Source organism: Leopardus geoffroyi, chromosome C1 (assembly GCF_018350155.1).
Source record: "Leopardus geoffroyi isolate Oge1 chromosome C1, O.geoffroyi_Oge1_pat1.0, whole genome shotgun sequence".
Classification (NCBI taxonomy): Eukaryota; Metazoa; Chordata; class Mammalia; order Carnivora; family Felidae; genus Leopardus; species Leopardus geoffroyi.
In genome coordinates this window covers 154,192,270-154,214,972 of record NC_059328.1, presented here as the reverse complement: position 1 = coordinate 154,214,972, position 22,703 = coordinate 154,192,270, and the positions used below count along the sequence as shown (strand labels likewise).

The following is a 22,703-nucleotide window of genomic DNA, read 5'->3' as shown; positions in this document are numbered from 1 at the left end:
CGCAGCTGCGGGCGGCCGCTAGGACCCGAGGCGGGGGCGCCCGCGGGCTCGGAGCCGAGGCCCGCAGGTGGAAGCGCACCCGGGAGGCGGGCCGGCCCGGGGCTGGGGGGCTCGGGCGGGCTCTCGACGCGCGGCCCGCCCCGCTCAGGCCTCGGGTAGGCGCGCGTCCCGCCCTGACCGGCCGGCCTCTCCCACTCTAGTAGTGACACGCCGCCTCGGAGCTGGAGCCCGCGCAGCGCCCCGCAGGGCGATGGACAGCAGAGCCCCCCGCGCGCAGGACGCCCTGGCGGCGCTCCCGCCGCCCGCCGCCCCAGCAGGGTAAGCCGCGAGCGCCGCGCCACCGGGTCTCCGGGGAGGGCGAAGGCGGCAAGGCCGCAGCGCGTTTACCTGGCTGGCAACTCGCTGCCCTGCCAGCTGCCTGACTCACTGGCCGAGGGGTAGGCAGCCTAGGAGGCTGTTTCCTCCCGGCCTCCTTGGAGGCCGTCTGGGCTGGGGAGGGGGGACGGGGGTTCTGGTAGTTTTGATTCCTTTCCTACTGGGGCTGCGCTGAGCTGCTGAAGGGCAGCCGAATGCCGGGAACTGAGTGAGGAGTCCTGGAGCAAAAATAGTAACAAAGAGCCCCTTGTTTGGGGCTCTGGAAGAGCGGCGGACGATACCTGTGAGTGAGCTCTTGGGAAGGGGGAAAAAAGTTTCCTTGGCTGAGGGCTGAGGCCCAGGCAGGTGAGCAGTGTCAAAGTGACGGTAAGGAAGGGGCTTTCTGCGAGCAGTGGAGGGCAACGGGAGGGTGTGCCAGCTGTCAGCCCGCATGACAGTTCCGGGACCCGGCTGCGTGAGCGTCTGTGATTGGGGGTGTGTGTGCCTGTGGCCAATTGCTGGTGCCAAAGCCTAGCGCTAAGTCAGACTGCAAACAACGATACTTTTCTTTGTGTCCTCACGTGTTTGAAGAGAGATTGGAGGGGGAATGGGCTGTCACATGGTGAGTTAATATTAAATGAAGCGTGTCTTCCTGCCAGATATGCTAATCACCTTGCTAAGCATTTGGGTAAACAGTAATGAGAACAGGTAGTTCTGCAAGAGATGGGGAGAACCTGAAAATAACCTTAGTCTCGGTAAACAGGGAAGGCTTAACTTAGGTGCTCCTTGAGCTTCTGAAGTGGGAACCCCTTTGATGTAGTGTAACTTTTCCTACATATATTCCCGCAACTCAAATTTCCTTTCTGATAGTTAATCTGAAGGCAGCAATGTCCTAAAGGGAAGACAAAGATTCCAGAAAAGAAACGTTAAGGAAAAATCGACTTTGTAACTAATGAATGGGAGTTGTGCAGTTTTCTTAAATCAGTTTTCTGATTTAAGAGAAGTCATTTTTCCCTGGAACATGACAGGCGTTTCCTTAGAAGCAAGTCACAGCATGTTTATTCATCAGAGTCCATGCGAACGTTGGCAGTTGTCTAGAGGAAACATGGAGAAGTCTCAAAGCAACATGACTAATATAGAAGATTTTTAATATAATGCTTACGTGGAGGAAACATAACATGTAGTGTATGAATTAATTCTTTCATTTTGTTTGATCTTCTCCCCTCTGCAAATAGCCCTATTACTCTTGACTTCCGTTCCCATTTTCCCAGTGTTTTCATTGTTCAGTGTAATATATATTCTTCCATATATTCCATATATATATGAGTAAGGAAATATACTGGTAGAAAGATATCAATCATAAAAGCATAGGGACTACCGAGATATGTAAACTGAACAGGAGACAACTTTCAGGAATACAGAAATGTATTTGGGTGCCACAAAATAAGATAGTATTAAACTGGTGGGTTTGAGAATGGATAAGGTTAAGGTACAATTAAAAAATCATATGCATATACACAAAATACATGTCCTTGTGGTCAGAAATCAATACTTCTGAGTAAAATAGAGATCAGATGGCTTTGGGATGAAGAAGTGCAAAGAGCTGCCTAGTGATAAGCACGACTGTAATTAAGATGCTTCAGATTTTACTTTTGAGAATTTAAAATAATTCTTGAAAATAATGTATAAAACTGCATTTTGTAATTCTTCAACTGCGAATAAAATACTTTTAAGGAATTTTACCCTCCTCTCCTAATTGAATGAGGGATATCTGCAAAAATGTTTCAACATCTTATCTAGAGTAACATGCCCCACTGTATCATTTTACTTTGCATTCTATTTAAAGAAGTTATCAATATCTGCAAAATATAAATGTAAAAAAAATTATCTTTTTTCATTTTTCTATCTTGTCCCTTGGTATATTCCAAGTGCCTATTATGTAATATTTGTTGAATATTCAGTATTGCTTTTTTTCCTCAAAAACCCCAGCACATTAAAAATGATTTAATTGTGGGGGGAAAAATCTTAGATATGGGTTTACGGGAGGTAGTAAGGAGCAGTCTCAATATGTTATAATTATTAGATTTGGGAAGTACATTCCTTACTATAAAACTAGTTAAACCATGACTCATGACTCCAATAATCTATGAGGCCTACTTTAGTCCTCCTTGGATATCCTTGCTCTAAAGAATCCCTCTGTAATTTTCAAAGTTTTACATTGTAACAGATCATTTTAAAGAAATCTAGTGCAACTCTGCATTTTACAAATGAGAATCTGAAGCCCAGAGACACTGAGTGGCTTTGCTGAAGTCCTAGAACACGTGAGTGGCAAAACCAGAAGGAAAACCCAGGATTTAGTTGCCGAGTTCAATGCATTATTATTTTTGTTATTTGTTTTTTGTTTTTTCTCTTTTCCTGACCACTGTAAGATACATTCATTAAAGTTCAAAGAATCAGCTTGGGTACATTATCTTTAGAACTGCTAGCTAGTGCTTGTGTTTTATGCAGGATAAGTTATACTTGCCCTGACAGATACCTTTTTTGTTTGTTTGTTCGTTTGTTTTTTGCTTAACTCCTTGAAATTTAAATGTCAAAAGTGTAGTTGACCTTGCTTTGAAGGGCCTTAATGCTTTGATTCTGAAACAAATTTTCAGGAATGGACAGGGGTAAGAAATCTACTTGATAATTTTGCAGCTAAAACGTGTAAAAATTAAATGATTTAGCAGCTGCTTGCTTAAGCTTTTATTTGGATGCATTGTTGGTTCTAAAGTTTTACTGATTGTACATACTGAATTCTTGTCGGCTAACATTTATTGACTGCTTACAGGTTGAATGCCTTAGCTGAGGTTTCAACAAGAGAATTACCTGGAGATCTTTAAAACTAATACCCATGCTCACACCTACTACTTACTCTGATTTTATTTGACCTGGGCTGGGACAAGGTGTGGAGAGGTTTAAAAATGCTGTTCCAGTGATTGTAATGTGCTACCAGATCTGAGAACTATTGATTAAGTAGGTTTCAACATCTGAGATGGAGGTGAAGCCATGAGTGGAATGGGGGCTTCTGTTAATCATTTTTAGGGAACTCAAGATCCTCACTTTCAGCTTTAGTTTTTTTTTGTTTTTTTTTAAGATTACATTTAGATAATTTATACTAAATAATAGTATATTATTAGATAAATAAAATATTTGCTACTCCTTTTTGAGGAAGTATATTAACTCCATTTTGCAGTTGTGGAAACTGAGGCTCAGAGAGCTAAACTAACATACTCAAAGACACACCACTAAAAGGGATGAATGAGTAACAGAAACAAGATCTGATCCCCAAACCTGTGTTCTTCCTCCATAGGTATGTTGGCACCCAATGTTTGCCACTGTGGATTACACTGAATGGGAATGGCTAAAGAGTATTTTATTTAGAGTGGCTTCATAAAGTGTCCTGTCTTCATTCTTTTTAAAATCACATTTGTATTTTAAAAACTCCCACAATTTCTAATGCCTATGAAAACCCCCAGTGCCTAGAATTTAAAATGAACATAGGGGTGCCTGGGTGGCTCAGCTGGTTAGGCATCTGACTCTTGGTTTCGGTTCAGGTCATGATCTCAAAGTTGTTTTTGAGTTCAAGGCCCATGAAGGCCTCTGAGCTGACAGCAGAGCCTGCTTGATATTCTGTCTCCCACTCTCTCTCTAAATAACAAGCAAACATTAAAAAAAAAATAAAGTGAACACAAATATTTGGTTTCTGTCTTCAAAATAATTAAATTTTCATGTGTTTGGATGATTTAATTTAACTCAGTAAACTTTTGTCATGTGATAAGCTGCTTATTTTTGCTATTGGGTAGTTATTAAAAATTTAGTGTAAATTCAAAGGTGGGTATTTTTGATTATCAAATAAGAAAAATAAAACTAAGTCAATACTAGACTTCTTATCCAAAGTCTAATTTCCTCTAAATGTGTTAGAGGATATTGAATAATATTATGACCTTATTACAGTATTGAAATGCCAGGTGTATTTATATAATACAAATGCCCAAGCTTCATGTTATTGAGACAACTGCTTTCATTTAACTAATTAGTCCACACTTGTAAGCCCTTACTTTATATAAAACACATTTTTCTAGGCACTAGGAGATTGGCCCCTGATGTTAAGAGCTTTACCAAAGAAATTCTCTGTAACTATACAGGATAAAAAGGAATATGATGTTAATATAGAAATGGTACTTTTTTTTTTTTTTTTTTTAAACTGAAGCTTAAATCACTGATCAGCAAACTGTGGCCAAGCAAACTAAGTCCAGAAGGCTGAAATGCTGAAATGGGCCCTTCACCTATTTTTTTTAACTGCAATTTCTTTTTTTTTTTGGTGGTAAAATACACATAACAAGATTTATCTTAAACATTTTCAAGTGTACAGTTCAGTGGTAGATTCATATTGTTGTAAAATCAGCACTACCATCCATTTCCAGAACTCTCTTGTTATAGAACTGTAACTCCATACCTGTTAAACATAGCTCCCACACTCCTGTCCCTGAAAGCCCCTGTCAGCCACCATTTTACTTTCTGTCTGATTTTGACCACTCTAGGTACCTCATATAAGTGGAATCAAATAGTCTCTATCTTTTTTTGTGACAGGCTTATTTCACTTAGCATAATGTTCTCAGAGTTGTTCTCAGAGTTTATCCATATTGTATCATATATCAGAATTTCCTTCCTTTTTTTTAGGACTTTGCTCATCCATTTATCTTTGGATGAACACAAGGTTGCTTTCTTATTTTAGCTATTGTGAATAATGCTGCTAGCAACATGGGCATACAAATACATTTTTTTAAGTTTCTTTTTTTTTTTTTTTTAAAGAGAGAGAATGAGTAGGGGGAGAGGGACAGAGGGAGAGAGAGAGAATCTCAAGCAAGTTCCACAGTCAGTGCAGAGTCTGATGTAGGGCTGGATCCCACAACCCTGGGTTCATAACCTGAGCCAAAATAAAGAGACGCTCAATCGACTGAGCCACCCACGCTCCCCTAGAAATATCTTTTTAATACCTGCTTTCACTTCTTCTGAAGTAGAATTGCTGGATCAAGTGGTAATTCTGTTTAATATTTCAAGGACTATTCTGTTTTTCCATAGTGGTTATAGGTATTATACATTCCTAACAACATTTCACAAGGATTGTGAACCCTTGTTGTTTTCTGTTTTTTTGTTTTTGTTTTTGTTTTTTGATAGTCACGATCCTAATGAGGGTGAGGTGATATCTTGTAATTTTGATTTGCGTTTTCCTAGTGACTCCTGATGTTGAGTATCTTTCCATGTCCTTATTGGCCATTCGTGTATCTTCTTTTGAGAAATGTCTGTTTAAGTTCTTTGCCTATTTTTTAGTTGGGTTTGCTCTTTTGGTTGTCGAATTTTAGGAGTTTTGTATATATTCTGGATAGTCTTATCCTCGGTAGAGCTTATTGGCACACAGCAATACCCACTCATTTGCATATTGTCTATGGTGGCTTTCACATCATAGTTGAGTATCTAGATAGAGATCATATGACCTCAAAAGTAAAAAGTTTTACCCTGTGGTCATATATAGAAAAAGTTTTCTGACCCTCCTGGACTAACTTATGAAATTGATAAATGAAGTAATTATTTAATTCAAATTTATTTATTGGCAGAAGGACTTCTAAGTATTGAACTTTAAATTGGAACAAAATGATTAATATTCTGCTTGCATAAAACAAGATATATCTTAGAGTAAGATACAAGATTTTGTAGAATGGTGATTAGTGATTGATTTTTTTTTTTTAATGTTTATTTTGAGAGAGTGCACTCGAGCACAAGTGGGAGTTGGGGAGGGGCTGAGATAGAGGGAGAGAGAGGATCCCAAGCAGGCCCCATGCTCAGCATGAAGCCCAATGCGGGATTCAGTCCTAGGACTGTGAGATCATGACCTGAGCCAAAATAAAGAATTGGAACTCTCAACGAACGCTCAACTGACTGAGCCACCTAGGCGCCTTGATTTAAAAATTTTTTTTTCCTTTAATGTTTGTTTATTTTTGAGAGAGAGGGAGCCAGGGAGCGTGCGTGCGCGCTCTCTCATGAGCAAGGGAGGGGCAGACAGAGAGACACAGAACTCTAAACAGGCTCCAGGCTCTGAGCTGTCAGCACAGAGCCTGACTCAGGGCTCAAACCCACGGACCACGAGATTGTGACCTGAGGCAAAGTCAGACGCTTAACCGACTGAGCCACCCAGGCACCCCGATGGGTTTTTTGTTTTTGTTTGTTTTTGTTTTTTGTTTTTTAACTGAAGACTCAGGGTTGGCCCCTTGGCAAGCATTGTAGAGTTTTCACATATGATATTGGAATATATTTTAAAGAGAAGTTCTAAACTTCTGTGCTGGAGACACTTTTGTGAAAAATGAATAATACATAGTTAAGATGTTTAGGAGCAAATGTGTCTAGAAGAGCCAGACCAAAAGTTGAAGGAGTTCCTATCTAAGCATAGGCATCTATACCTATTTTATGAGTTAAATCAAACTGGCTTTATAATTCCAACAAGTGTTTTTGTTGTTGTTAAAGATATTTCATATCTGTAAGCTTTTAGTGTTCCAACATTAGCATGATGGTTGTTGTAAGACTTTTTTTTTTTTTTTTTTTTTTATGACTGCTTTGCTAAATTTTTTCCCATCTGTTAACAGTAAAAATAAACTAAAAGTATGGGAGAAAGAAGTTTCCCAGGACTATTTATAAAGGGCCAAATGTCTTCAGTTGTTCATACATACTTCATCTGAGGAATGAATCCCTTGGAAAAGCTTCTCAAAGACTAACTAGTCTTTGGAAAAATGCTAGAGTGAGCTTGGGTAATTTATTATTAGTTTCATATAGTGTAAGTTCACAATGCTGTTTATAAACGTAAAGAAGTTACAACTATTTAATGGCTTTAGACATTGAAAAAAGCTGTAGAGTTGAATTGTGGGGTAATATGACAAAGAAAGTATTAAGACAGCAAAGAATGCCCAGGTGTGAGAAAAAGTCTGTTAAGCTCAACTCCTAGAAAGCTGAAAACTCGGTACTAGTTGTAACTTAATACATTTTAAATCATTAAAATCTTTACAGAGGTCAGAATTTTCAGGTTTCGTTGGCCATGAATTGAGGCATTTGGGTTTTGAATATGTGTAGTGCCCTGTGTTGGGCAATATCCTGATTATATCTGTGCCTTTTCCTGCCATATAGCTCAGGGATATTGCTCAGAGACAGGCCTTCAGAAATTTGGTGGGAGGAGAGCCCATTTACTACAGAACTGGGTTGGTTTCTTAGCTGCCTACTCTCCAGAGAAAAAAAACAGAGCCCCATTAAGGTTCTCAGGTTTGTGGTTATGAGGTAGTGAGAACGGAGGTGCTAGGGAAACAGGGAGAGTTGCCTCAGAATCCCTCATTGTAATTCTTCCTCGTTACTCTTGCTCCTTCCCTGTTAGAAACACTCTGCCCGTTGAAATCAGAGCTTCAGAGATAATATAAACAATTCTCTCTCTCTCTCTCTCAACAACTTACGTGTTATATATAAAGTACTGTAGCCCCTGCCCCTTATCTGTGGGGACATGTTCCAAGACCCCTGGTGGGTGCCTGAAACGGGAGAGTACCGAACTCCTTACATATACCATTTCTCCCTATGCATACACACCTGTGATAAAATTAACTTACAAGGTAGGCACAATGAGAGATGAACAACCTAACTAATCATGAAATAGAATAGTACCCACAGAAGTTCTGTGTAGAGGCCACTTTTGGGCAGCAGGCCTGAGCAGTGGAAGGTAGGGAGGGCCCACGGCCACCACGGAGCTGAATACAGACAGGCCCACGAGGGCACCCACCTCAGAACATCCATAGGCCCGAACTGACCACAAGGCACAGTTACCAAAAAGGGAAAATTCCGTAAGGCCCCATACCTCCACACCTTCCCTCTAAAAGCAGCCCCCACCCACTGCCTCCTTGGAGACGGTGTCTCCTTTGCAGTCCTGCCCAGGACTCCCCTGCAGTGTATTCGGTAAACTTCTATCTCCTTTGTTCTGCCTCAGGTGAAATCTTCCACCAGCAGTGCCACCGGTTTCCACCCCATCGTAGCCCCACATTTGGGGACCCCGTCTGAGAGGGGGAGACACCACGTCATATAATATGTAATGAAACTTACGTGCATGTGGCCCGTCTCTCTAGCTCCCGTGTGTGCTCATGCGTGAGCCCTCTCTCCCCTCCCCTTCAAAAATATCGGACTGTACTCACCCTTCCTGTGATGATGTGAGATGACAGAATGCCTTTGTGAGATGACGTGAGGTGGACGACGCAGTGTGAGGCTACAGTTGGCCTTGTGACGATTCCCCGGAAGGGGCCCCTCTGCTTCCGGGCTGCGGTTGACCGCTGGCAACTGAAACAGCGGAAAGTGAAATCGCGGATAACGGGGACTAGGGTCTGGGTTAATAACGTAGAGGTTTTCTTTCGTAATTGCCTCAGACTTGTAGAAAATTGTTTTGGACAGAATTAAGAGTGAAATGCCATATTTTGACGGGTTCGATTTTGTAAAATAACCTAAGTGGTTCAGAGGCAGCCCTCTGAAATGGGGTTGAAAAAGAACCTGCGTTAAAATACTGTGGGTCCATGATATGGTTACGCTTATAAAGTAGTGATTCTCATTTTCTATATGGTGTGTAGGCTGATTGCCAAAGACATCAGAATATATTTTTAAAATGGTAATGTCATTGGAAAAGGGCATTGTTTTTCAGTCTGATTAATTTGGAAGATTAACACTAAGTAATATGTATGCATTCCAGTGTACTTGTTAAAATTAGATATACCATTTCAGTTTGTAGCCTAATGTTACAGCTTCTGCACTTATACCAACATATATCTATAGGGAAATAGACTTAAGATCCTCAAACCTAGATGGGACATTTATCACCAGTCTTTGAGGATTATCATCTCTCTAACCTGCATACACACGCGTACCTGCTATTATTTCTAGAGAAATGAAAGTGAGGAAGTATGAGATGACCCCAAGGGGAGTAGTGGTGACAGGAGCCAGAATTTTAACAGCTGCTACAGTTGTATATCAGCTCAGATCTGCTGGAAAAACAGGAAATTGCATTACTAAATCTGAACATGGCTACCACCCTTCCATTCCCATGGCCAATGGATGTGCTATAGTTTCTAGGCCAAATTAAGCCAACAGTGGTCAAGATAATTATAAGAGCCACTGAATTCATTATTTCCTTTATGCTTAAGTAGAAGTGTCAGAGAAAAGAGCAACCCTTTGTTTCTCACCTTGTTCTTTTATGCCAATAGTGAAGTATCATTGCTCTAATAGAATTAGGAAAGAGACAGGGTGACTGTCTTAAAGGACCTCATGGTCTGATGCAGCCCCCATTTTTCTCTGGTATTCATGGTTCGGTTATTTAATGGCAGCAAAACTCCTGGGTGGAGTGCCTACTAGATTATGGGCATGGTTTCTTCCAGTCTTTCGCTTTTCTGTAAGATATTCATTCCCAGAGAGCAGCTAGATGCCTTAACTTCAAGCGAAAATCTTTTTGCTGTGCTTCAGGAGGGAAAGCTAAAGGTGGCAGAAAAGAATGTTAGCATGTGAAAAGAAATTAATTTTTAAATTTTATGTTGTGATCCTATCTTACCAGTCTTGTGTCTTCAGTTTTCTCTTTCTCTGAAAAGAGGGCAGGTTTTACTGTGATAGTTTTATTACCTATGAACATTTCCTCCTCTAGGAAAGTTAGGTATGACATTGTTTGAATGAGGAAAAAAAAAGAAAACAGACCAAAACAACTAGTGATCTGAAAGGAGAAATAGACTGATTTTCCCCTCATATCTTAGTTGTGACAAATTTTGTATCTAGAACCTATTCCAACCTATACTATATATAATTTTTTAAAATATGATTTTGTCTGAAAGAAGTAATGTCTAAGAATAGTGTCTAATTATCTGTGATCCTGTGTGTATGTAAAATACATAGGAAGTTCTTTCTTAGATGATGCTAAGAAAATTTAGTCCTGAAGTTTGTGCTGGTAACCTTGTGAAGCCTAGGAATGTGTTTCTAACTAACTTAGTAGTTGTAATGGTATAGCCTTGAACTTACTAAGGGGCATTTTTAAGTGTTTTCTTTTTTAATTTTTTTTTAATGTTTATTTATTTTTGACCGACAAAGCATGAGCAGGGGAGAGGCAGAGGGAAGGAGACACAGAATCCGAGGCAGGCTCCAGGCTCTGAGCTCGAACTCACAGAGTGCGAGATCATGACCTGAGCCGAAGTCGGACACCCAATCAACTAAGCCACCCAGGCGCCCCAAGTGTTTTCTAACCAAATTCAGGATTTCCTCTATATATGTTGAGGATGTAACACTTTAGGATTTTCATTTTTTAATGAATCATAGTTATTTAGGACACTTAAGATTATGCAAGTTTGAATGAGTGGCAATTCTGGAAGTTATTCGATGGTGTTGAATGAATATTTGCTATAATTTTTGGTAAACCAAATACAATAATTTTTTGTATTCTTCCAGATATTAAGCACATCAAGTTGGTGATAATGAAAATTTGAATATCATGGATTTGGGGAAGTAAAACTCAGGCAAGGGGAGAGACCAAGTTTCTGGAACTCCACAGATAATTGGAACAATTTGAACATAAAGATACCATTGGTATTAAAGGAACATCCTTGGGATACTAAGAAATGATGGGCTGTGCTGAAGGCATACACAGTTAAGGAGGCAGGAAGTAGTACAGTGATAGCTATTTGATTCCATCTTTTACCATCTATTGGCCTTCACAGGGAATTTCATAAGATTTCCTGTCAAGAAGCAATTTTGTAAAATTCTGGTCCTGAACCATTTTGTTTTAATTGGTAAGGGCTATCTCGAGTACCTTGCTCTCTGAATCAAACCTAGTCAAAACCTCTGTTTACTATGCTCATCATTCACTCTGGTATGTGATCTGTGTGACTGGTGAGGGACCTGTCTTACTTGGGCTGCTGGTTGTGGATGGCTTTGCACACATGCTCTCTGTGGCCTTAGGAGTATTTCCTCTAAATGATACTCACCAATGCACCCCTATGTCAAACATTCTTTTTTTTTTTTAATGTTTATTATTTATTTTTGAGAGAATAAGACACAGAGCATGAGTGGGGGAGGGGCAGAGAGAAAGGGAGACACAGAATCCGAAGCAGGCTCCAAGCTCCAAGCTGTCAGCACAGAGCCCGACATGGGGCTCAAACTCATGTACTGTGAGATCATGACCTGAGCTAAAGTTGGAAACTGAACCATCTGAGCCACCCAGGCACCCCTCTATGTCAAACATTCTTGAGGAAGTGGAAGGGAGAATGAGAAAGAAAAAGAAGACTATCCTTTGGATTTGAGAATGGCAGCGTTTTTTTCTTCCTTAAACTTAACATTGCTAATTAAAAACAATTTCCATTGATATATGCATTTTAAGCTCTAAAACCAGCTATGTCAAAGTAGAAAAAAATTTTAAAATACTGATTTTTAAAATAAGGTGGGAAAGTTGGGAAGAAATAGTCATACCCCATACATATGCAATTTGATTTTTCATTATAATATTTAATTATGTTAAGTGTGATTCAGTAGTATAACCAGGACTCATTTAGTTGAGCCCATTGTGATCTGCTTATGTTTATACATGGCTGTTTCATGGAGAAAAAAACATTCATGAGTTGTGTAGGGGAGGATTTTCCTGGCTTTTCCCCCATTCTTTGCTTAGCCAAGTAGATGCACACAGTGCTAAGTGGAAATGTAGAGATAATTAAATTTTTATTTGGGGATGTAGATGAAGAAGGGAACAAGAAAATGGGGAAAATATGTTCAATGAGTGGAAAAATGAAAGAACAGTCTTGTGATGGAAGAAAGGTAGTGGCATACATGTTAGATTATGCTAGTTTAAGCAGTTTAAGGCTTGAAGTCTTTTATCTCTTATATTGATAACTCTGATACTGTTAGTCTGTGAAACATTTCTGTCATCTTAGGTAATTAGAAAGCATCTTCTGCCGAGGACCATATATAACTTCTTCAAAAGTATAGGGGCGCCTGGGTGGCGCATTCGGTTAAGCGTCCGACTTCAGCCAGGTCACGATCTCGCGGTCCGTGAGTTCGAGCCCCGCGTCAGGCTCTGGGCTGACGGCTCGGAGCCTGTTTCCGATTCTGTGTCTCCCTCTCTCTCTGCCCCTCCCCCGTTCATGCTCTGTCTCTCTCTGTCCCAAAAATAAATAAACGTTGAAAAAAAAATTAAAAAAAAAAAGTATCATCTATGTTTTTGGGGGGAGAGATTCCATCCAACATTAAATTTTTATGCTAATGATAGTAATTCTTTACATTGGTGTTTATAGGTCATGTCATTTATTCATTATTTTCTATTTTAATTTTTAATTATTAAAAATTTAACGTTTAGTTTTGAGAGAGAGACAGAGTGTGAGCTGGGGAGGGGCAGAGAGTGAGGGAGACACAGAATCTAAATCAGGCTTCACAGGCCAATGTGGGGCTCGAACCCATGAACCATGAGTTCATGACCTAAGCTGAAGTCGGACACCCAATCAACTGAGCACCCCCCCACCAGCATCCCTATTTTAATTTTTTAGAGAGAGAGTTTGAGGGGAGAGGGGCAGAGAGAGAGAGAGAGAGAGAGAGAGAGAGAGAAAGAGAATCTTAAGCAGGTTGCATGCTCAGAGCAGAGCCTGACCTGAGACTTGATCCCACAACCCTGGGATCATGACCTGAGCTGAAATCAAGAGTTGGAGGCTCAATTGACTGAGTCACCAAGGCATTCCTATTCATTATTTTTTAATAGGCAATATATCCAAATGGCACAAAATTCAAAAGAGAAAAATGACCAGTGAGAGACCTCCCTCCAGTCCTTGGTTCCTGGAGGCAATTAGTGTCATCAGTTTTTTTTTTTTTTTAAATCCTGGTAGGACACTGTATACCAGTGCTGGCCAATTCGAATATCATAGAAACCACAAATCAAATTTAAAAAATTTTAGGCACTACATTAAATAATTCAATTTAAATGTTATATTACATGATGCAAAGGTTAACATGATTCTAATTCTACAAAGCAAGAAAGTTGTCTTTAACTGAAAATATTTTGCAATGAGTCACAGTTGAAAGTTAATTACATAAAATTGAAATTTAAATTCTTAATCACACTAGCCACGTACCCAGTGCTGAAGAGCCTTATGTGACTACAGGCAACCATATTTGACAGTGTATCTCCTTACACTCAGGAGCAAATACGTGTGTATATGCATACACACGTATTATTAGTGTTATTATGTCTTTGTAGGGATGAACCATGAATTATAAAACTAGTCCCCTATTGATGGATACTTGGATTTATCCCCACCACCACTCTTTGCTATTAATAAGTGGTCACTTTAGCATTCTTTATGCAGTTTACAATCTACTATGGTGTAATACTCTTTCCTGATATATTTGATTAAATTAACTAGATTGTGCAACCCTAAAAGGCAGAGACCGTATGTATGTGTGTGTGTGTATGTGTGTGTGTGTATATATATATATATATATATATATATATATATATATATATATATAATTTCTTTTGTGTATACTGCTGGGTTTGATTTAATTTCCTGCATATACCTAGACACCTGATGATCAGTTATTGGATAGGTGTTATTTGAATTTGTGTGAACCTGAGCAAAAGGTCAGTATTGAAGACCAGTGGATTACCTGTCCACTAGAGAGATAGAAACAAAGCATCAAACTGAGTGTTTAACATTCATTTTTGCAGCCACTAACTAATGAATTGTTAAACCCCTATCAAATGCTACACCATTAAAAGGGTTGTTGTAAATCTCTTAGCACTCTATTATTAAATTCCATTCTTAGTCTGATATTCTCTTTTAGCATTACTCCCTGCAGTGGTGTTTATATGCATTTCATTAGTAGTATAAGTGAAAATTCTGAGTAATGTTTCCATCTCAAACGTAGAACAAAACAAAATGTTTAGCCATCATGGGTGGGATTGTTTAACAGGACTTAGGTGCTGTATGATTATTTAAAGCCTAAATACTCCTATTTGAATAATGATAGAGTAACATTTGGTTTATAGAATAAGTTATAGGTTTTGAGGATGAAGCAATTAGTCCTTAATTGCATGATTAATTAGTGCGTAAGAATTCTTCTCAAAGAAAAAAAATTCTCATTTGTGTCAAGACCCTGAAATCTAAATTGTCAAGATCCTTGCTATTTTGATTTGGTTATTCGAATGGTGTAAGAAATTAGCCTTTTGATGTGAACAATGATGGCTAAAGAATAAGAACAAATAATAAAGGGCATTTTCTTCCAGCTTATGAAAGAAGAGATTGAGAATCGAAAGGCATCATGAATGGAAGAAATTGAATTGTTGAATAGGGACCTAAGAAAGAAAAATCAATACAAGTGCTCTTTCTCCCTAGTGTTTTTGGAAATTATACCTCAAGATGTGTACAAAACTGCAAATATTATAGTAGAAAGCAAGTTTGTTCATTTTATTTCTCCAAGAATGTTTTTGGCAGCAAGTTGGCATTTTCCATTGTCTTCAAATAAGATGAAATTCTCAGCCAGGATGCATCAGAAAAGGAACTTTAAAAAGTAACAATTTAATGTATGGGCAGGTCCATAAAGCATTTTGAGTGAGGTTCATTCTCTCCATTTGACTCTGCCATCTATCTACCTTATAGTTGTCTGATGCGGTTAACCAATGCACTTGGCCCTCGGACATTTAACAGCACTGTCTTTGGTTTCAAATAGAAGTGGCCCAGCCAGAAGTCAGAATAGCACTCAGCAGTCATCTACTGCAGAATGGATTTGGAGACAGAAGATTTGGAACCCAGTCTCTGTTCTGGCCAGGCACTTTCTCTCATTGGACCTCAGTTCCCTCTGTGGTGGGATAATTATACAGAATGAAAGTGCAGAAGTAACACCAGCACATATCAGGCTTTCAATTTATGTTTGTTAAATTATAAATATTACTTGAAGTTTTAGGAAACAACTTCTTATAATGCTGACAGCATTATTGTACTAAATGGAAACCAAGGAGTGCCAGAACATGACTGTTCTCATCATCCTCTCCCGGGAAGTAGAAGATGTGGGTTGGTTTTCTTCATCAGTCACCCGTGGAAGTGCCTGTGCCAGGTGCAGGGAAGTTGTTCTTGGAACACTGAATATGAAATGGGTACTAATCTTAATGAAAATCACATTCCCTTTTAGAGGAGAAAAAATGCCCCCTCTGAGATTAGGAGTATCCTACCAAGGTGATTGCAATTCTGATTGTTTCCTCACTTTCCTCACCATTGTGGGAAGTGCCTTACATTTTAGTATGTCACCTTTCTTCTCTGTAAGATGAGAATAACTCTAACTGCATTTCTTTGATTTTGTTAGGACTGATATGTAGTGACTGAAAATTTCCTATTGTAATGTCCTATACAAGAACATCATTACTCAAAAGAGGGAGTGAAAATTTGAGACACTATCCTTACCATGGCTATCACCTATTGGACAAATTTTTTTTACACAGTGATGATAGTGACTATCATTTAGGATGAGAGGCTAGTAGGAATCATTTGTTCCAGATTGTGTAAAGCCGTAACTTACTAGGTTCTGGTGGCAGCATGATAGCATGGTCTGAAAATTAACTCTGCATACCCTTGACTAAGAGCCTTTATTAGGAAAAATACAATTAAATAACCATTAATGTTTTTCTGGATTTGCCTTTTGGCAATACAGGAATATTTTCCATATTCTTGCAGGTAAGTTTTGATGTCAGAGAAAAGACTGTTCAGAATTTCTTAACATAATTTACATCTACTTTTCTTAGTAAGTATAATGAAAATTTTTAGACAGAATGAATTATACTCATGCACTTGGAAAATTTCTGGAGTACTACGGTGTTCCCACTAAATGTTCTCTTAAATAATGTGTTTTACAAGATAGTATGTGAAATGAAATGGAACCTTAATTACTTTAGGGTTTGAATGAATATTTTTAAATTCAAATTTCCACTAATTAAAAGTATCAAGGGCATAGTAATTTAACAACAGTGGGTAATGACTTATAGGACTGTAGTCATACAAGCATTGAACGTTTCCTGAACATTGACTGTTCATCAGGTACTGGGTTAAATGCATGGCAGGTGCTACTGCACTTAATTGTGATCAACCGCTCTGTAAAGTAGATGTAGTTGTTATCTGGATTGCGCAGAAGAGGAACTGAGGCTTACACATGTAATTTGTCCAAGGTCACGTGGCCAGGAGGTGGCAGGTCTGAGTGGAACCCAAATGTCCTTTGAAATCCATTTGGTTTGACCACTTTGCATTCTGCTCCCCTGTCCCCCACATCCTCCTCCCAGAACTGCCAGGGGTGGGAAAGCGAATATAATAAATAATTATAGCAGTGACAGTAAATGGGGCTAAACATTTTTTTTGCTGATTTTATTTTTTCTGATCACAAAAATTGACATGCTTATCACAGAATATTTGAAAGAAATAGGAATATGTAAAGAAAAATCATTATCTAGACTACCTGAAGATAACAGTTAACATGATTTGCGTTTTATCATTTCCCAAGGAGCCTTCTGAATTAGATACAAAATAACTTGTTTCCTGTAAGAACAACTTCTATGGTAGAATAATGCTGTGAGAGTCTGGGTTAAACAAAATGTTTTCTTAAGGTCTTTTCAGGGATTTTAATATGATAATATACAGAATGGACTTCCAGAATAGAAACATGGAAAGTAACACTTTCCAAATTCATTTATTGGAAGAACACTGATTCATATCTTAAAACCAGTGTTTTTTTCAGCTATAGTTTAGGTAATGCTGTGGATAGAATGCATCCTTTTAGACTTGTAAATGTTTAGATTTTTAACTATGTGTATTATTTTTATATCCTTTTCTTCAGAATTATGTTATTTCAGTTGTTTGAGACACATTTAAAAATGCTTTTTCAAATAGTTGTATAACCATATGTTTGCCTGTGTGTGTGTTTACATTTTCTTTTAGCTTTTACATATTAAACATTTGGATTGTTTCCAATGAGATCATTAACCATGCGTGATAAGTTTTAGATTTGGATGAATATAATTCCAGAACTGAAAGACTGCAAAGTTTGCAGCAGTGAGGAAACCAGTCCCAGAGTTTGCTATCGCTAGAAACTGAAAGCCTTTGCAAGTTTCGGAGAAATCTGTGTGGAAGGTACTGTGACTTGCCATTAGGGAGAGTCATGCCAAAGAAAGGACATTCTTAGAGGGAAATAGAAGTACAGATTTTCTTAGACTTATGATGGGGTCATACCCCAATAAACCCATTGTAAATTGAAAATAAAGGAAGTCGAAAATGCATTTGATACACCTAACTTACCGAATATCATAGCTTAGTCTAACTTACCTTGAAGGTGTTCAGAACACTTATATTAGCCTAGAGTTGGGCAAAAGCATCTAATACAAATCCAATTTTACAATAAAGTGTTGAATATCTCCTATATTGAATACTGAAAGTGAACAACAGAATGGTGGTTAAGTGTATCAGTTGTTTACAGTCATGATCACGTGGCTAACTGGGAACTGCGCTGCCCCTGCCCTGCATCATGACAGACTATCCTATTGCATATCACTAGCCTGGGAAAAGATCCAAATTCAAAATTCGAAACATGATTTCCACTAAACATGTATCACTTCTGGACCATCATAAAGTTGAAAAATCAGAAGTCAAACCATTGTAAGTCAGGGACCATCTGTTGTCAGTTATTAGAGTAAGCTGGGAAGCTGGGTGTCTGTGTGTGTAATTACCTACTTGGTTTGGAAGTACCGTATACATTTTTTGAAGTGCAGTCTGTGTGGTCCCTGGGCCAGGCATGGTCTTTTCCCAGCAGCACTGAGGAAGCTTGGACACAAGGGGAGTTCTGGTTATTAATCTTTGCTGTAGTCAAGGAGGGTAAGAGGATGGGAGTCATAGGCTCCACTGAAGGGTGAAGAAGCTGAGCAAGACAGGTAAGGGGTTTGAGAGGGGGGATTTTAAATTTGAATTTGTTCGGGAGGGCTAGGTTTGAAGCTACTTAATAGGTAACCGATTGTAACAAGAATAAGATATCTTCCTGAAAATATCAACAGTTCATTAATTTTGTTTTCATTCAAGGGACACTTGTTGAAAGCTAACTATGTGTCAGGTACTGGGCTGGGCACTGGCAGCTAATTGTATTGAAAATATTACTATATAGTACATGGAAAATGTATTCATGGAATAAAATCGCTTCGGCTGAATTGAAAACATGATTCAATCTTATTAAAAATACACATCTTTGAACAGCCTCCAAGGCAGTGTAAACAATACTCTCTCTGTTCTAAAATAAGGAAAGTCCAAATCTTTGAAATGCCAATTACTATGCAGTTTCAAAAAAAAAATTTTTTTTTTATGCCTTGGTTAAGATCATGTGTGATTTCTCAGATGCTTTAGTGAACATTTTCAGAATGTTTATGCAAATATAGAAGTTGTAGGTATCTATGTGCCCTCTTCCTACCCCCTTAACACTTCCCCCTCCCCGGAGATGAAATCTTCCCACTGGACTCTGGGAAGTTGTTAGCCCTGAGTTTTCTTAGCTAGAACCAAGTATCAAAACTGTCTCTCTCAGTCTGGGATAATTGTGAGACTGGAGAATGCTGTACTCACTGGGGCAGTGGATTGCAAAGTCCAGGGAGGTGCCAAGGGGAAAATTCCTAAAGGGAATATACAACAACCCAGGAGGCCTGAGGATCATTGCTATGGCAGCAAGAGGTAGCTCTAGCCTATTCCTTTTCAGCCTGGAGCTCCCAGGGTCCCCGGCCCAGCAGGCACAGGGGCAGAGCTGCAGTTTGATGTCAGGCAACAATGGAGGTTATTCTTCATCTGACCAGACTCCAGCAGCCACCTTTGTTGCCTTAAACTTGTAACTTTGTGAAGTGACAAAGATGTATTAAGAATAGTCTATGGGACATAGGCTCGGTGTTTCAGCAAGACCTGATATTCAGTCTTGGCTCCACCATTGAATAGTTAGGAAATTTTGGACAAATTAACCTCTGTACATCTGTTTTCTTTCTTTTTTTTTTTTTTTAATCTGAAAATGAAGATACCTGTCTCATCGACTCATGCCTGTAATATTTCACAATTAAATGTCTATAGCTAAATTATTGAAGTTTTTGAACATCAGCCATATGAAAGTTGATAAGATTGGTTTAAGCTGCCCACTCTGTTTCTGTTCAGTGAATTAGTAGTTAATATTTGGTTAAGGATAATTGTTTCCTAAATAAAATAATGCTGTTTTGTGACTCATTAGTTCATAGAATGTGATTTTTTGTAAGCAGATTTTTTGGCCCTTTACAGTCATTAGAAAAGGCTCTACCTGGTAGATGTGGAGATAGCACATCGTGTGTACGTTGTAGACCTTTATCCTTTTTTCCTCTAGGGGGAAAAAAAAAAAAAAAAAAAACTAACCAAAGATGTTCTTTCACTGGATTTTATTGTTGGCAGTGGTTCCTGGTGAAAAGACTTTATCTTTGAGGCTACAAGACAGTCACCTCATGTATGAGAAGACTAGGTTTTTATTTTGTACCTTCCCTATCCACAGCCCAGATTCCATTCCTTTTTCAGGAAGCTGAAGTAGCAGAATACAGGCTGAGAACCTTCCACTATTGGTCACATACTTTCCACATCTGTAAATCATAAATACTCCCTTTACATTAAAAATGATACCTAAGGGGCACTTGGGTGGCTCAGTCGGTTGAGCGTCCGACTTTGGCTCAGGTCATCATCTCACAGTCTGTGAGTTTGAGCCCTGCATCGGGCTCTGTGCTGACAGCTCGGAGCCTGGAGCCTACTTCAGATTCTGTGTGTCCCCCTCTCTCTCTGCCCCTCCCCTGCTCATGCTCTCTCTCTGTCTCAAAAAAAAAAAAAAAAAATTAAGAAAAAAAAATCTTAAAATGATACCTAAGATGAGAAGTGCTTATGATTATTTGTTGATAATTCATGTCTTGAAACACACTGAGTCAGTTTGAGTAACTTCTGCGTTTCCTTTCTGAATTCTCGATGAGGTTATTTCTGTTGACAGCACACATTTCTCTTGGGTATGGAGTGTGAGGTGACATCTGCATGAAGGTGTTGTCTTATTGAGCTTTTTGGTACCATGTTCATGTCATGCCAGATTCATTTCCACTTGGATACTCACTCAATTAAAAATTGTTAGTGCCATTTCCGAAGAAAGGCATATTATTACTTTGGTCATAAAGAAGCAAACAGCTGCATTTTTCCTCACTAAGGTATTCTAATTAGGTTACCACTGGTCATAAACTATTGAAAATTGGTGAGAAGGCTCAAGGTCATAGAGAAGGAATTTGTGATCATAGAAGAGGGTAGCCCACTGTCGTACATTTACATTTTGAAGTGGTGTGTATTTTCTAATGTAAGCATTCTTATTGAGACTGGCTGCTATGTGAACGATATGAACACTTGTCACGCATTACTGTTTTGTGATTTCAGATACGTAGACAATTTTAAAGATTTGTCAAGCATCATTGAGTTCCCAGACAGAACTTGTATATTTTATGAAAATAGCAGTATCTTGTTCTGTGCACTAGACTGCTCTGAATAGGGAGGGAGTTCATGTAGTTTAAAAAAAAAAAATCTAAGGGCCAAACTAGCAGTTCCTATCCCCACCCCCAGTCCACCACCTCCCTTGAAATAACCAAACAAGAACCTTTCAAAATCTTCCATCTTTTAAAGTCAAGGACACACTTTAAATGAGAGTCAGTGAAAACCTGTCCTCAGGATTATACATAATAGAAACATATCAAGTATCTGAACAATTGTTTCCTTCTCTATTTAAAATGCACTTTGTGTTTGACACTTTGGCACGTTTCCTGACCTTGTTGAGTATTCATTGCATTTTTCCAGTTTTTCCAGTTTGATTAAAAAAAAAATCACTTTCTTCATTGTCAAGCCTTGATGGTTTCCAGTCTAATAAGGGAAAATGATTATGAGTATCTTAAATTTGCATTTCTTAGATCATTATTGAGTTTGAGAAACTTAAAATGTTTAGTTTTCATTTGCTTTTCTCTTACATTCACTTCATACTCATGTTTCTATTTTTATTTTGTAAAAGCTCTTAATATGTATTTTACACTCAATATATAAAACCTATTGACCTTTTGTGTCTTATGTTCTAACTATTCCCCCAGTTTTATTATTTTATCATGTAGCTTTGTTTGTGGAAGCATTTTTGTCATTCTAGTTTTATATTAGAGGCTGTACCATGTATTTCCTTTGTCTTGCTTAGAATAAAATGGATGTACATTAGAAGTCTTTAAAATATCCCCTTATCTAAAATTTATGAAAGTTTAAATATTTGACAGAAACAAACTTTTAAGTTCTTTTGTGGTATGAGATAGTCTAAATTAAAAAAAAAAAAAAATTGCCCCAACATTATCTATTGAACAGTCGATCTTTTCCCTACTGATTTGAAATGGCACCTTTATATATTAAATTTATTTTTATTCATGTATTAGTGGGCTTTCCCTTTAGCTCCATTGATTTTTCTGCTTTTCTATCCAAAATGTTTTATTTGCAGTGTCTCTGTAATATGTTTTAATGGTCTGGAAGGGTAAGTCGTAATGGCCAATGTTCTTTTAGGAATTCTGGCTGCTCTCAGGCATTTGTTTTTCCACATTGAAGTTAGAATTGGAAATGGGAATTGATTACTTACATTCAGTTTCCATATAAATTTGTAGGGAGTTGGTATTGTAACTACCTTATTGAATTTTCTCATTCAGGAACCTGTCCTGAGCACTATTTTCTCCTGATGTCTCACTTCTCTGTCAAAGAACACAGGATTTTGCCTTTAGAAGGGTATGCTTTCATAGGTGCCCTCTGTCAAGAGAAAATCTACTGAATTAACTATATGTCTTCAATTAAGTAATTTACTTTGTCATTGTGATATAGTGTAAGTCGTTTTCAAAGTGTGGTCCCCGATAGGTATCAGTTGGGAACTTGATAGAAATGTAGATTTTTAGACCCATTCTAGACCTGCTTAATCAGAAAGTGGGAGGGTGGAGCCCAGCAGTCTGTTTTAATAACCCCTCCAAGTGATTCTGATGCATGGGAAAGGTTGAGAACCACTGGAGTAGTGGAGAGAGCATAGCTTTGGACTCCTATAATCTAAAATCTCACTTTAGCCCTTTATTCCAGTGTAATTTGGAGTAAGTTACTTGTATATTTAAGTCTAGATATCCTCATCTGTAATATGGGCCATTATGAGAATTATCTGTATCATAAGCAAAAGGTATA

General features: G+C 38.5%; 1 protein-coding gene across 11 annotated transcripts in view; it reads left to right on the top strand.

The window, feature by feature from the left end:
• Nucleotides 1-22,703, top strand: part of COBLL1 (cordon-bleu WH2 repeat protein like 1) — a 172,767-nt gene that overhangs the window by 920 nt on the left and 149,144 nt on the right. For 10 of the 11 annotated variants that reach the window (XM_045480040.1, XM_045480044.1, XM_045480042.1 and 7 more), the window contains exon 2: nt 201-318. The exons of the other annotated variant lie outside the window; for it this stretch is intronic. In XM_045480040.1, coding sequence (XP_045335996.1) covers nt 251-318 — 68 coding nt within the window. In that variant the 5' untranslated portion in view covers nt 201-250. The remainder of the gene's footprint in view (nt 1-200; nt 319-22,703) is intronic. 11 annotated transcript variants of the gene reach the window in all.